Source organism: Nycticebus coucang, chromosome 10, assembly GCF_027406575.1.
Source record: "Nycticebus coucang isolate mNycCou1 chromosome 10, mNycCou1.pri, whole genome shotgun sequence".
In the NCBI taxonomy this organism is placed as follows: Eukaryota; Metazoa; Chordata; class Mammalia; order Primates; family Lorisidae; genus Nycticebus; species Nycticebus coucang.
The window spans coordinates 126,775,705-126,788,739 of record NC_069789.1 but is presented as its reverse complement, the minus strand read 5'-3'; the positions used below and the strand labels follow the sequence as shown (position 1 = coordinate 126,788,739).

The 13,035-nt window shown below is 46.2% G+C and overlaps 1 protein-coding gene across 1 annotated transcript; it reads left to right on the top strand.

The window, feature by feature from the left end:
- Positions 1 to 3,535: 3,535 nt before the first annotated feature.
- On the top strand, positions 3,536 to 12,548 carry LOC128595943 (cytochrome c oxidase subunit 6B1). The gene is made up of 4 exons (XM_053605167.1): positions 3,536 to 3,675; positions 5,380 to 5,495; positions 8,255 to 8,355; positions 12,354 to 12,548. The coding sequence occupies exons 2-4, from the start codon at positions 5,390 to 5,392 to the stop codon at positions 12,405 to 12,407; spliced, it is 261 nt and encodes an 86-aa protein (XP_053461142.1). The 5' UTR covers positions 3,536 to 3,675; positions 5,380 to 5,389; the 3' UTR covers positions 12,408 to 12,548.
- The last annotated feature ends 487 nt before the right edge of the window (positions 12,549 to 13,035 follow it).

The following is a 13,035-nucleotide window of genomic DNA, read 5'->3' as shown; positions in this document are numbered from 1 at the left end:
GGGCCTACAGTGGTGTGCCCTGCCCTGTGTTGGGACATTTGGAGGAATCAGACCCAATGCTGAAAGTTTATCTGCTGTGTCCCCCACACTCCCAAGAGAAAAGTTAGACTCCAGAAATATCTCATTGTGAACCGCGCAGGGTGTCTCACGCCTGAAATTCTAGCACTCTGGGAGGCCGAGGCAGGTGGATCACTTGAGCTTAGGAATTTGAGACCAGCCTGAGTGAGAGAAAGACCCCGTTTCTAAAACAGCTGGGCGTTGTGTCCGGTGCCTGTAGTCCCAACTACTCGGGAGGCCGAGGTAAGAGGATCGCCTGAGCCCAAAACTGTGAGGTTGCTGTGAGCTATGATGCCACTCACTCTACTGAGGGCAACAAAGTGAGACTCTGTCTCAAAAACAAAAACAAAAAATAAAAGCTTCTGTGAATCCTCCTCTGTCTTAAAAAAAAAAAAAAAAAACTCACTGTGTGCCCTCTCAGTGCTAGAGATCACCAAGGAATTAAACTTAGTTCTTGCCCCCAGCACCACCTACTCTGTTTCCCCATTCCACACTGCAGGACATAGAACTCAGGCTTCTAAAAAAGAGCCTACTGGAGCTCATTGGGCACCTACCCCATTCTAGATACCACTGAGCCCCCTAAAGAGAGCATGCTGTGTGGTCCTTTTATGGGAGCTGCTGGGGGATACAGCAGTGACCAAGATAGCCTGGATCATCCCTCAGGAATCTCACAGTCCAGTGGGAAGATGGACCCAGCACCAGACAGTGACATGCAGAGTGGCCTGGGCTGGAATGAGGAAATTCCAGGTATTGAGGGAGCCCCAAAGGGGGACTCCTTTCTTCTATCACAAATGAAAAATGATTAGGAAAGATTTTCTGGAGGAGGAAACAACGGATTGAAGCAGTTGGGTAGGAGTTGGGCATGGTGGCTCATACCTGTAATCCTAGCACTCTGGCAGACTGAGGTGGGCAGAGCTCAGGAGTTTGAGACCAGCCTGAGCAATAGTGAGACTCCATCTCTACTAAAAATACAAAAACGTAGCCGGGCATCATGGTGGGCGCCTGTAGTCCCAACTACTTGGGAGTCGGAGGAAGGAGGATCACCTGCACCCAGGAGTTTGAGGTTGCTGTGAGCTAGCCTGATGCCACTGCACTCTAGCCCGGGGCAACTTTTGTCTCCGAAGAAAGGTAGGCAAAGAATGTTTCAGGCAGAAGGAACAGCAAGAGTAAAAGCATGAAGGTGGAAGATCTCACAGCATTGTTCAAAAATATTGGTGTGGCTGGAGTGGGAACATGGGCCAGTTCACAAAGAATCTGTGGGTCATGGTAAGGAACCCAGACTTTATTACCAAGCAACTGGGAAGCCATTGAGAGTTTTAAGCAGGGAAGGGATTTGGATTTTAGGAAGGTCTCATTGAAGGGGAAGAATGTAGGCATGTAAACAGGTAATTCCACAAATAACTACAATGTTGATGAACACAGAATATGTAACAAGAAGCTCCTGACTGGGATAGACCCCAACACTTTGGAGGATGTGGGAGGCTTTTGAGGCCAGACTGAGGAGAGGGAGGAAAGCAGTTCCTTCTCACAGCTCCCTCTCCTAGTCCCCAGATGCTCCTCTTCAGGTACACAAGAAATTTACTCCTTTAGCAAATATTTATAGGGCACCTCCTATGTACCAGGCACTGTTTTAGATTCAATGGAGAATAAAAGAGACAAAAACTATTCCTTTATGAATCTTCTATTCTGTTGAGGGAGACAAAAAGAGGCAAAAATAATTTAAATGAATGGTTATAGTATGGGAAAAGATAAGTGCTATGGAGAAATAAAATAGGGAAGCGGAGTAGAGACCGACAAGTTGTGATTTTTTTTTTTTTTAAATCTCACTCTGTTGCCCAGGCTAGAGTGCTGTTGTATCAGCCTAACTCAAAGCAACCTCAAACTCCTGGGCTCAAGCAATCCTCCCTGCTCAATCTCCCAGAGTGCTGGGATTGGAGGCATGAGCCACTACATCCAGCCCAAGATTTAGATTTTAAAATATTTAGTCTGATGGGCAGCGCCTGTGGCTCAGTGAGTAGGGCGCTGGCCCCATATACCGAGGGTGGCAGGTTTGAACCCGACCCGGGCCCAACTGCAACAAAAAAATAGCGAGGCATTGTGGCGGGTGCCTGTAATCCCAGATACTCGGGAGGCTGAGGCAAGAGAATCGCCTAAGCCCAAGAGCTGGAGGTTGCTGTGAGCTGTGACACCACAGCACCCTACCGAGGGCGACAAAGTGAGACTCTGTCTCTAAAGTATATATATATATATATATATTTTTTTTTTTTTTGGTCTGAGAAAGACTCACCCAGAAGGTGACATCAGAGTAAGACCTGAAGGAGATGAAAGAGGGAGCTATCTACAGGAAGAGCTTTCCAACCTAAGGGAGCAGTGAACACAAAGCCCCTTAGTGGGAGCCAGCCTGAATGTTTAAGGAACTGCTAGGCAGCCTGTGTGGCTGGAGCAGTGGGAGTGAGGAGGAGAGGGGTAAAAGATGATGGTTAAAAGGGGACCAATTGTGTAAATCACTTGGAAGGACTTTGGCTTTAGACTATGAGTCATTTCTAACCAATAGAATGCAGTAGAAGAAAAAAATAAAAATAGACTATAAGAGTCAGACCAAAAGCCAGGACAGAGTTCTGGGCTGAGGAAAGAATGTTATCTGATTGGAATGATTACCGGGTCCCTTTGGCTAAGGGCATAGAAGGCAGCTGGGAAGCTGGAAGGCCTGGGAGTGGGCTACTGCAGTGGTCCAGGCTGAAAGTGATGGTGGCTTGATCCAGATGTGGCAAAGGAAGATTCTGGATCTACTGTATTTATAAGGCAGAACCAACATGATTTCTTAATATGTCAGCTATGCCGTCTGAGAGAAAAATAGGAGTCAAGGACGACTCCGTGACCAGAACGATAGAGTTGTCATTTTCCCAGATGGAACAATTTCTGTCAGATCCTTCAGACTCAAGCTTTAACTCCCAACTCCACCTCCTTGTTATGCAAGACTGGTTTTTGAGCCCTCAGCCACTCAAAACTTTTTAATTTGGCCTTCTGAGCTTTGGGGAGAGATGACCAGGGAGGTAGAGTGACCAGTGACACCTGAGAGGAGACCAGTTTGTTTTCAATCCCCTAATAATTGCCCCGTATTAATTACGAGAACAGAAATTTTTGTGTTTTGTGCAGCGATGTATTCTCAACCCTTACAGAAGTGCCTGGAACAAAATACAAGCTCAATAAGTGTTTCTTACATGAATAAAAGTACTTTTGCTGGGGCATATTCTCCACGCCCACCCTTAAGCCAGTCCCAGGATCTATAACTCTTTCCCCAGGCAAAGATGCGAAAGTGATGAGAAGCGGTAACCGCAGGCATCCTGAGCCTTAGGTCAGGGCCATTTGAAGAGCCGCGCCAGCTCACGATTGGGCTGGGAGCTATGATGAACAAGCATTTAGTCCAATAGAAGATCGGAGTTACCTTGATGGGCGTGGCCTGGATGGCGCTGGGGGACCACCTCCCTGCCGGCTTCCTAGCTCTCTATTCCCGGTCTCTCTCCGCTTCCGGCCGATCTTAATTCCGCTTCCGGTCGGATCCTGGCGTCTTTGCTGAGGGTCACATTGAGCTTTGAGGTGCATCCGGGGTGTCTTTCGGTGAGTGTGGAGGGCTCGGGAAGCTGGGACCCTAGCCTAGCGGGCTGTAAAACCCGACCCTAGCTTCCCCGAGGACGGGATAAGGCTTCTGGCTGGCGGCGCCCAGCCTCCTTTGGCCCTGGGGCCCTGCTGTTCAGTTAGCAAAAATAGATAACGATTATAGCTCCTCCTTAATGCCAGGCAACGTTCCAGGCAACTTATATTACAAGTGTATTGTATTTATTTAATCAGCCCTATGAGGTAGGTACTGTGATTTATCCCCTTTTGACAGCGAGGAAACTGAGGCTCGGAGATACTAAGCGACTTAACCGAGATCAGGATTTGGACTCGGTAGTTTGAGCTACAGGCCTATTACTGACCAGTCCCCTGGCACGGCCTCCCGCGGCTTGTCTGGATCGAAGCCTACCTCCCGGATGTCTATTCGGTCCTCTTCGACGTTGGAGAGGCCGCAGCATCATCTCCGATTCACCCTCACCCTCAAATACGGGGTCGAAACCTCGCCCATAACTACTCTTCGGACTGCATCTGTGTCCCAGCAGCTGGTGCTTTACATCCCCCTTCCCCTCTTCGTTCTGCCCACCCCACCCCGCACGGCGATTCGAGTGCCCCAGACACGCACCATTACCTTAGGCCGCTTGAATTTGACTCTGGCCTGTGCACCTCTGTACCTCTGTATAGCCTCACGGCTCCTTGATTCTCCGGAATATAGATACTTTCTCGTAGATTCCTTGACGAAAATTGTGTCACCTCTTCAGAGACATTTTATTAGAGGCTTTTAACCCTGAGTCCGCAGAGTTGACAGATTTGAAGGAGTTACAGTACTTGAAAGGGAATGGAGGTCGTATTTTTACTAACTTCTGATTGAAAGGTAGCATTTCCTGCAGTTAGAAATGGATACAACAACCGTGGTAGTATTAACAGCACTGTGACTTTGTTAGCGATCAAAATCACACATTTTTTCCATCACATTATAGTTGCAAATGTCACAGAGTACTGTATCCACTCGTGATTACTTAACATTGCCTGTGGCTCAAAGGGGTAGGGTGCAGGCCCCATATGTTGGAGATGGCGGGTTCAAACCCAGCCCCAGCCAAAAACTGCAAAAAAAAAAAAAAAAATTGTGTTACTTAATAAACTCTCAACTAGCTATAACTCATTTTCTTTGTGATCATATGTAATTTTTTAATGCATTTTAACATCCTGAGGTTTAGGGGTTCATCACACCCAAAAAAGATTTAGAACCTTTGCAATGTAGATTATGCTGGCGATTGAGGCTGCCCACTGTGTGGACGCTGGATAACCTTGGGAAGTCACTTAGATACCCTGTCTCTTGTCTGTGCAGTGGGGATAATCATAGTTCCTCCCTTCTAGAGTGGCTGTAGTAGTGAAGTGTGTATGTAGAATAGCACTTGGCATGTAGGAAGTGCTTGGTGAGTGTTTGCTAGTATTATTTTGGGGACCGGGAAACTAAGCCATTGCCCCTTCAACCCTGCTGTCACTTCCACATTCAGATGTATGGATTGGACCTGCCCCTCATCTGTGTGTGTGTGTGTGTGTGTGTGTGCGCGCGCGCGCGTTAAGAGGAGGACACAGTAATTTGTTCACACCCAGCACTTTCTTCTGTGTCTGGGCCTGGCTGACCTGACATTCCCATGCTCAGGCCTTCTGGAAACCCTGCCAATATCCACTCCTTTTGCCTTCAAGGGTCAGCACCATGGCAGAAGACATCAAGACCAAAATCAAGAACTACAAGACTGCCCCTTTTGACAGCCGCTTCCCCAACCAGAACCAGACCAGAAACTGCTGGCAGAACTACCTAGGTGAGCAGGGCACAGTGATGGGGGAATGCACACCTTTTCCTGGTCTTCAAGACACTCACTTCTCCCTGTGGTGAGTGCAAGTAGGGAACCCATCCATCCCATCCTCTTCCCTTTACCTCTGGAGGGCCCATGCCCCTTATCACCAACTTGTTCAGGTCTATCTAGGCTAGGGTCACAAACTAGGTGCCTATAATTACTTTTTTTTAAAAGTGTATGTGTATAATCTAAGAGACATATAGGAAGTACATAAAATATATATAGCTCCAATAAGCAATCCTAAAGTGAATGGGGTGTGCAACCATAACTCATTTAGAACAATAGATATTCCTAGCACTCTGATCTCTCCCACCTGCTTTGTACCCTGTCTTGAATATAACACCCTGTTGTCTCCACTACAGATGTGAAGCCACCAAGATAGGGCGATCACATTTTCACCCCACCTCACTTAGGTTTGCCCCTGTGTGAACTTTATAAATACTGCATGTATTCTTTTGTGCTTGGATGTCTTCATCCAGCAGGTTTTCAGTTTCATCTATGCTGTGGCAGGTGGTTTCCTCATTTTCATTGCTATGCAGTTTTACACAATTTATTCATGGACACTTCTATGATCTCCATTTTGGAGTTAAGAATAATGATGCTATAAACGTTTTATAAATGTAATTTTATGTCCATGTGCGCATTTTTCTCTCTAAGGAAAATGCCCAGGAATGGAATACCTTGAGCAATGTTTTTTAATTATACACATTTTTATTTTATTTTCTTTTTTTTTTTTTTTTTTTTGAGATATAGTCTCACTCTGTTGCCCTGGATAAAGTGCTGTGGCATCATCATAACTCACAGCAATCTTAGACTCTTGGTCTTGAGCTCTTGCCTCAGCTTCCCGAGCTGCTGGGACTACAGGTGTGTGCCACTGTGCCCAGCTAGTTTTCCTATTTTAGGTAGAGATGGGGATCTCAATCTTCCTCAGACTGGTCTCAAACTCCTGAGCTCAGGCAATTTACCTGCCTCAGCCTCCCAGAATGCTAGGATTACAGGTGTGAGCCACCAAGGCCTTTTTTTTTTTTTTTTAGACAGAGTGTCACTATGTCACCCTTGGTAGAGTGGGTAGAGTGCTGTGGTGTCACAGCTCCCAGCAACCTCCAACTCTTGGGTTTAAGCGATTCCCTTGCCTCAGCCTCCCAAGTAGCTGGGACTACAGGCGCCCACCACAACACCCAGCTATTTTTTGGTTGGTGTTGTCATTGTTGTTTAGCAGGCCCGGGCTGAATTTGAACCTACCAGCTCCAGTGTATGTGGCTGGCGCCCTAGCCATTGAGCTACAGGCACCAAGCCTTGGTTCTTTTTTCTAATTTTGATTTCTTTTCTGTATTTTTCTTTTCTTTTTTTTTTTTTTTGACACAGAGTCTATGTTGCCCTCGGTAGAGGGCTGTGATGTCACAGCTCACAGCAACCTCAACTCTTGGGCTCAAGTGAGTCTCTTGCCTCAGCCTCCCAAGTAGCTAGGACTACAGGTGCCGACCACAATGCCCGGCTATTTTTATTAGTGTTGTTGTTGCAGTTGTCATTGTTGATTTTAGTTGGCCTGGGCTGGATTCGAACCCGCCAGCCTCGGTGCTATGTGGCCTGTGCCCTACCCACTGAGCTACGAGTGCCGTCCACCAAGGCCTTTTTTTCTCTCTCTTTTTTTAAGACAGGGTCTCATTCTGTCATCTGAGACTAGAGTACAGTTGCATTATCATAGCTCATTACAACCTCAAATTCTTAGGCCCAAGTGATCTGTCTGCCTCAGCCTCCTGAGTAGCTAGGACAACAGCACCCTCCACCACGCCTAGTTAATTTTTCTATTTTTTGTTTTTTTGGAAACAAAGTCACTTTTTTCTTTTAAAGCACAGCTTGCTTATTTATTTATTTATTTGCAGTTTTGGCCAGGGCTGGGTTTGAACCTGCCACCTCTGGCATATGGGGCCAGCGGCCTACTCCTTTGAGCCACAGGTGCCACCCACGAAGTCACTTTTTATTGTCCTTGGTAGAGTGCCGTGGTGTCATAACTCAATAGCAGCCTTAAACTCTTGGGCCCAAGTGATCCTCTTGGCTAAGCTTCCTGAGTAGCTGGGACTATAGGCACCTGCCACAATGCCAGGCTATCTTTTTTACAGACAGGGTCTCACTCTTGCTCTGGCTGGCCTGGAACTCCTGAGCTCAGGCAGTCCACCCATCTAGGCAGGTACTAGGATTACAGGTGTGAGCTACTGCACCTAGCTTAATTTTCTAATTTTTGTAGAGACAAAGTCTTGCTCCTGCTCAGACTGATCTGGAACTCTTGAGCTCAAGTGATACTCCTGCCTTAGCCTCCCAGATTGTTCGGATTACAGGTGTGAGCCACTAGCTGGTACCTGGCCTTAATTGTGTACTTTTGAAAACCAGATTATCCCCTTCTACTTTCCTCTTTAGGACTCAGCATCTTAGCAGCAAGACTGTCTTCTCCTTGCCTGGTTCTGGACTTTCATAATGCCCACATATGACTTTCATTTTTCCCCGTCAATCCTGATGCCAGAATTTTCAAATTGAACAGCAGTTTTATCGGGGCTACAAAATCCATTTAGTGAGGTGTAGCTAGCTAGCCCTTGTAAAATTAAACTGATTTCCTGTGTGTGTACATACATAACTGAAGATGAAGTAAAAAGTATTTCCCACTGAATTTTGGTGAAAGATGAGTTATGGACATTGGCCTCGGCTAACGGTTGAACTCTTATTTACAGACTACCACCGCTGCCAGAAGGCAATGACGGCAAAAGGAGGTGATGTCTCTGTGTGTGAATGGTACCACCGTGTGTACAAGTCGCTCTGTCCCGTGTCCTGGGTATGTGCTCACTGAGACCCTTGGGATTTTGGGTGGGATCTTAGCAGAGGGAAGTGTCGTGGGAGCGCATCTCTGAGGGGCGGAGAGAGGACAGGGTACCACACTGCCCATTTAGAGACAGGTCTTTCCTCCTTCCCAGAATTGCCTTTCCTCTTTCCACTGATACCCTTCAACCACTCTCAGCCCAGGTGACCAAAGTCATCTGGCTAGGTGTGTCTCACTCACGGACTCTACAAACACTCATGCTTGGTCCCTGTCCTTGTGGATTTCACAGTCTTGTGCAATCCTGACCCTTTTCATTCTGAATATTCCCAAGTGTATATAAAAGTAGAGAATAATTCAGTGGCTCCAAATATATCCATCACCCACGTTGAATAGTTATTAAGATTTTCCACATTTTCTTCATGTAACCCTTTTCTTTTTCTTCTCTCTTTTGCTGAAGTATTCTAAAGCAAATCTCAGATGTGTCATTTCACCCCTTACTTACTTAATATTAACTATTAAGGGCACAATCAGGTAGTCCTTTTAGCCCTGATAGGATCAGACTGTCAATATTGAATACTCTTTACTGTGTCCTCTTTCTTTAATAAAGAATTTATATTTAGCATTACCCTATTTCATTGAAAGACCCCACTGATTATAAGACATATTGAAAGACGTTTGAATCTTTAAAAAAATTACTGAAAATTAATGGAATAAGCATGCTAATTTCAGAGATAGTAGAATGAAAAACCATGTGTCTTTGACTGAAAATACAATGCTGTTGTGAAAGTAGGAGTAGTCATTTATAAAAACAAAACAAATGTGAACAGTACAATAAAATAAAAAGTAGAACCCTCCGTGCTCCCCAGGCTCCCTCCCTTGAGGTAATTGCTGTTTGCTGATTGCATTTTTCTCTATATAGGCTTGTCATTCCTAAGCCTGTGGAACTTTCTTTTTTTTTTTTTTTTGTAAAGACAGAGTCTCACTTTATGGCCCTCGGTAGAGTGCCGTGGCCTCACACAGCTCACAGCAACCTCCAACTCCTGGGCTTAAGCGATTCTCTTGCCTCAGCCTCCCGAGTAGCTGGGACTACAGGCGCCCGCCACAACGCCCAGCTATTTTTTGGTTGCAGTTTGGCTGGGGCCGGGTTTGAACCCACCACCCTCGGTATATGGGGCCGGCGCCCTACCGACTGAGCCACAGGTGCCGGCCGGCCTGTGGAACTTTCTACAGGAATGGCTCCTGCTTTGTCTTCTGTTCTATGACTTGCTTTGATTTAGTGTTTCTTGGAGACTTTTTTTTTTAATGACAATGCATATAGACCTGGCCTATTTTTTTTTAATAACTTGCAGAAGGTTTTATTTAACTTCTCTCTTTTTGATGGATATTGTGGTCTAGTTTTCAGTATTTTAAGTATTTTGGATGTACATCATTTGGGCTTGTCTCTGTAAAACAAAATTTTGTGTTTGTTTTGTTTTGAGATAGAATCTCACTGTCTGCCCTGCGTAGAGCACTGTAGTGTGATAGCTCATAGTAACCTCAAATTCTTGGGATCAAAGCCATCCTCCTGTCTTAGCCTCCCGAGTAGTTGGGACTATAGGACTACCTACCACGATGCCTGGCTTATTTTTCTGTTTTTAGTAGAGATAGGGTCCTCCTCTTACTCAAGTTGAGCTCAGGCAATCCATGTGCCTTGGCTTCCCAAAGTGCTGGGTTTACAGGCATTAGCCTTTGTACCCAGCCTAAAACAAAATTTCTTACTGGCATTGTTCTCCTCAGCTTGCTTGCTTTTCCACTCACCTCTCTGACCATACTGGCTTGCATATCTTTTTTTTTTAGAGACAGAGTCTCACTTTGTCACCCTTCCATGGAGTTCCATGGTGTCACAGCTCACAGCAACCTTCAGCTCTTGGGTTTAGGTAATTCTCTTGCCTCAGCCTCCCGAGTAGCTGGGAATACAGGCTCCCCCCACAATGCCCAGCTATTTTTTTGTTGCAGTTTGGCGGGGGCCGGGTTCGAATCCGCCACCCTCGGTATATGGGGCCGGCACCCTTACTCACTGAGCCACAGGTGCTGCCAGGCTCACATATTTTTGAGTGCCCTGGGCTCCCAGGATTTCTCCTTGGCTGATCTGAGTAACACAGTGTTGTGATCTCATTGTATCTGGCCTCCAGCCTCAAGGCCTGCATCAGATGCCTGGTGGACAGGATGCCAGGCAGTGTGTTTCCATCCCAGTACTGCCTCATACCCCAGCTTCCAGGCCTGGGGCCTGCACTTATGTGGCAGGATCAGATTGTGTGGTTCATCCATGCAAGTGCCCACTCTGTCAGCCCTGTCAGGGCTGGATGTCGTTACAATCTGCACAGGGACCTTTATACTGAGCAGCTCTGGCTTCTTACATTGTTCGCATTTTTAAAGTAAAGTCGAGTTGTAGTTGAGTCCATCACCCAGAAAGTGTGCCATGTGCTGTACCTGGGCATAGTTCCTTTTGAGTGGGACTGTCTGTATAACCTTTCTGGAGAATTTGTTGATCTGTGTAACAGAATACAGAAAGAACTCTTAAGACGTTTGGGAAAAAACAAGGTGTAGGACAATTTATATAGCATGACTCCATTTGTGTGTGTCTCTTTTGAAGTACAGAGTATTGGGGGGGGCGTAAATAAAATAGGCACATACCTGGGATTAAACCATATGAAATAGGTATTATCTTTTCTTTTATTTTTGAGACAGTCTTACTCTGTCAGCATGAGTAGAGTGCTGTGGCATCATCATAGCTCACACCAACCTGAAACTCCTGGATTCAAGCGATCCTCTTGCCTCAGCCTTCCAAATAGCTGGGACTATAAGAGCCTGCCACAACACCCAGCTAATTTTTGTGTTTTTAGTAGAGACAGGGTCTTGATCTTGCTCAGGTTCCCAGAGTGCTAGAATTACAGGTGTGAGCCACTGGGCTCAGCTGGAATAGATATGCTCATAAGTGCCCTCATTCTATACAATTGGAAACTGAGCCCAGAAGGTCTTGAGTAACTTACCAGCTAGGAAGTGATGGAGCGGGGGTTCAGAGGCCATCTCCATTTTCCATGCTTTCATACAATGTTTATAATCTATAGCATGTGCTGAGAGTATATGTGGATATGTATGTATTAAACTATATTTGTAACTGCATGTAAGAAGGTCCACAAGCGTGTTATTTTGGACAGTATTAATATGATATGGGCCTTCCCATCTTTTCTTTCTTTTTTTTTTTGAGGCGCAGGCTGTTAGAGGGCAGTGGTGTCATCATAACTCACTGCAACCTCAAACTCCTGGGCTCAAGCAATTCTCCTGCCTTAGCCTCTAAGTAGCTAGGACTGGAAGCATGTGCCACCACGTGTGGCTAATCTTTCTGGTTTTCACAGAGAAGAGGTCACACTCCTATTGGTCTCAAACTCCTGGCCCCAAGCAGTCCTCCGCCTTGGCCTCCCAAGGTGCTAGAATTATAGGCAGGAGCTGCCATGCCCGACCTCTTATTATTTCTTGAACTCTGTATACATCTGTGATCAACAGTCAGGTCTCAATTTGTATTCTCCTGGCGCCTTTTTGCACTTCACTATGTATCTCAGAGGTTCATACTTGCCAGAATATAGATCAGTTGAATTTTCTTCACAGCTGCCTAGCGTCCACCTTCACCATGTTCTGACAGACAGCACCGTGTTGACTCGGGGGTTCCTGAAGCAGGGCACAGCCGCACTCTTGAAGCTCTCTGCAGTGACACATTTCTCCAGGAACAGTCCTGCAATGAGCCTGGGATTTTTCTGCTTATACCTATACTTCACCCCCAATATGTCAGGTCTTTCAGGACGGGGATTTTTGTCCTTTTGAGTCACTGCTGATGCCTGGCACCTGGAAGAATGGTTGACACCCAGCAGGTGCCTGTGGTTATTTATTGGCTGAACGGACAGGTTGGCAAAGTGAGGAAGACAAATCCATCCACTTGCCCCACAGAGGAGGGAGTAACCCTGACTATCTTTCCACAGGTCTCGGCCTGGGATGACCGTCGGGCAGAAGGCACATTTCCTGGGAAGATTTGAAGTGGCTATACCTCACCTCCTCTGTCCTCCATCCTCCGTCCTTCATCCTTCTTCCTTATTCCAGGATAGTAGAGGGGGACGTGGGTGCCTGATGATTCTGAATCATGACTTAACTACTAATAAAAACTCGATGAAAAAGTATAGGACTATGTGTTTGTAAAAGAGCTGGACAGTTGGGCAAGAAGCCGAGGGTGGAACCAGTACCCTAACCAGAAAGAGGGCTCGGAGTGATCACCTTTTTTGTTTTGTTTTCCCTTACTTAATTTTATTTTGTTGAACTTTAACTACTTTCTCTGTGCCAAACAGTAGAGTGGGTGGATATACAGAATAGCCCCAAGTTTTGCAGTTGATCTATTCCCTGCCCTTACCATCTGCATATATTCTTTTTCCTTGTCGTATGTGTAATTTTTTTTTTTTTTTTTGTAGAGACAGAGTCTCACTTTATGGCCCTCCGTAGAGTGCCGTGGCCTCACACAGCTCACAGCAACCTCCAACTCCTGGGCTTAAGCGATTCTCTTGCCTCAGCCTCCCAAGCAGCTGGGACCACAGGCGCCCGCCACAACGCCCGGCTATTTTTTGGTTGCAGTTTGGCCGGGGCTGGGTTTGAACCCGCCACCCTCGGTATATG

Coding starts and splice junctions, on each gene's coding strand:
- LOC128595943 (XM_053605167.1), top strand. CDS start 5,390: ATGGCAGAAGACATCAAGACCAAAATCAAGAACTACAAGACTGCCCCT. Junction 5,496..8,254: donor CTGCTGGCAGAACTACCTAG/GTGAGCAGGGCA, acceptor TCTTATTTACAG/ACTACCACCGCTGCCAGAAG. Junction 8,356..12,353: donor CGCTCTGTCCCGTGTCCTGG/GTATGTGCTCAC, acceptor ATCTTTCCACAG/GTCTCGGCCTGGGATGACCG.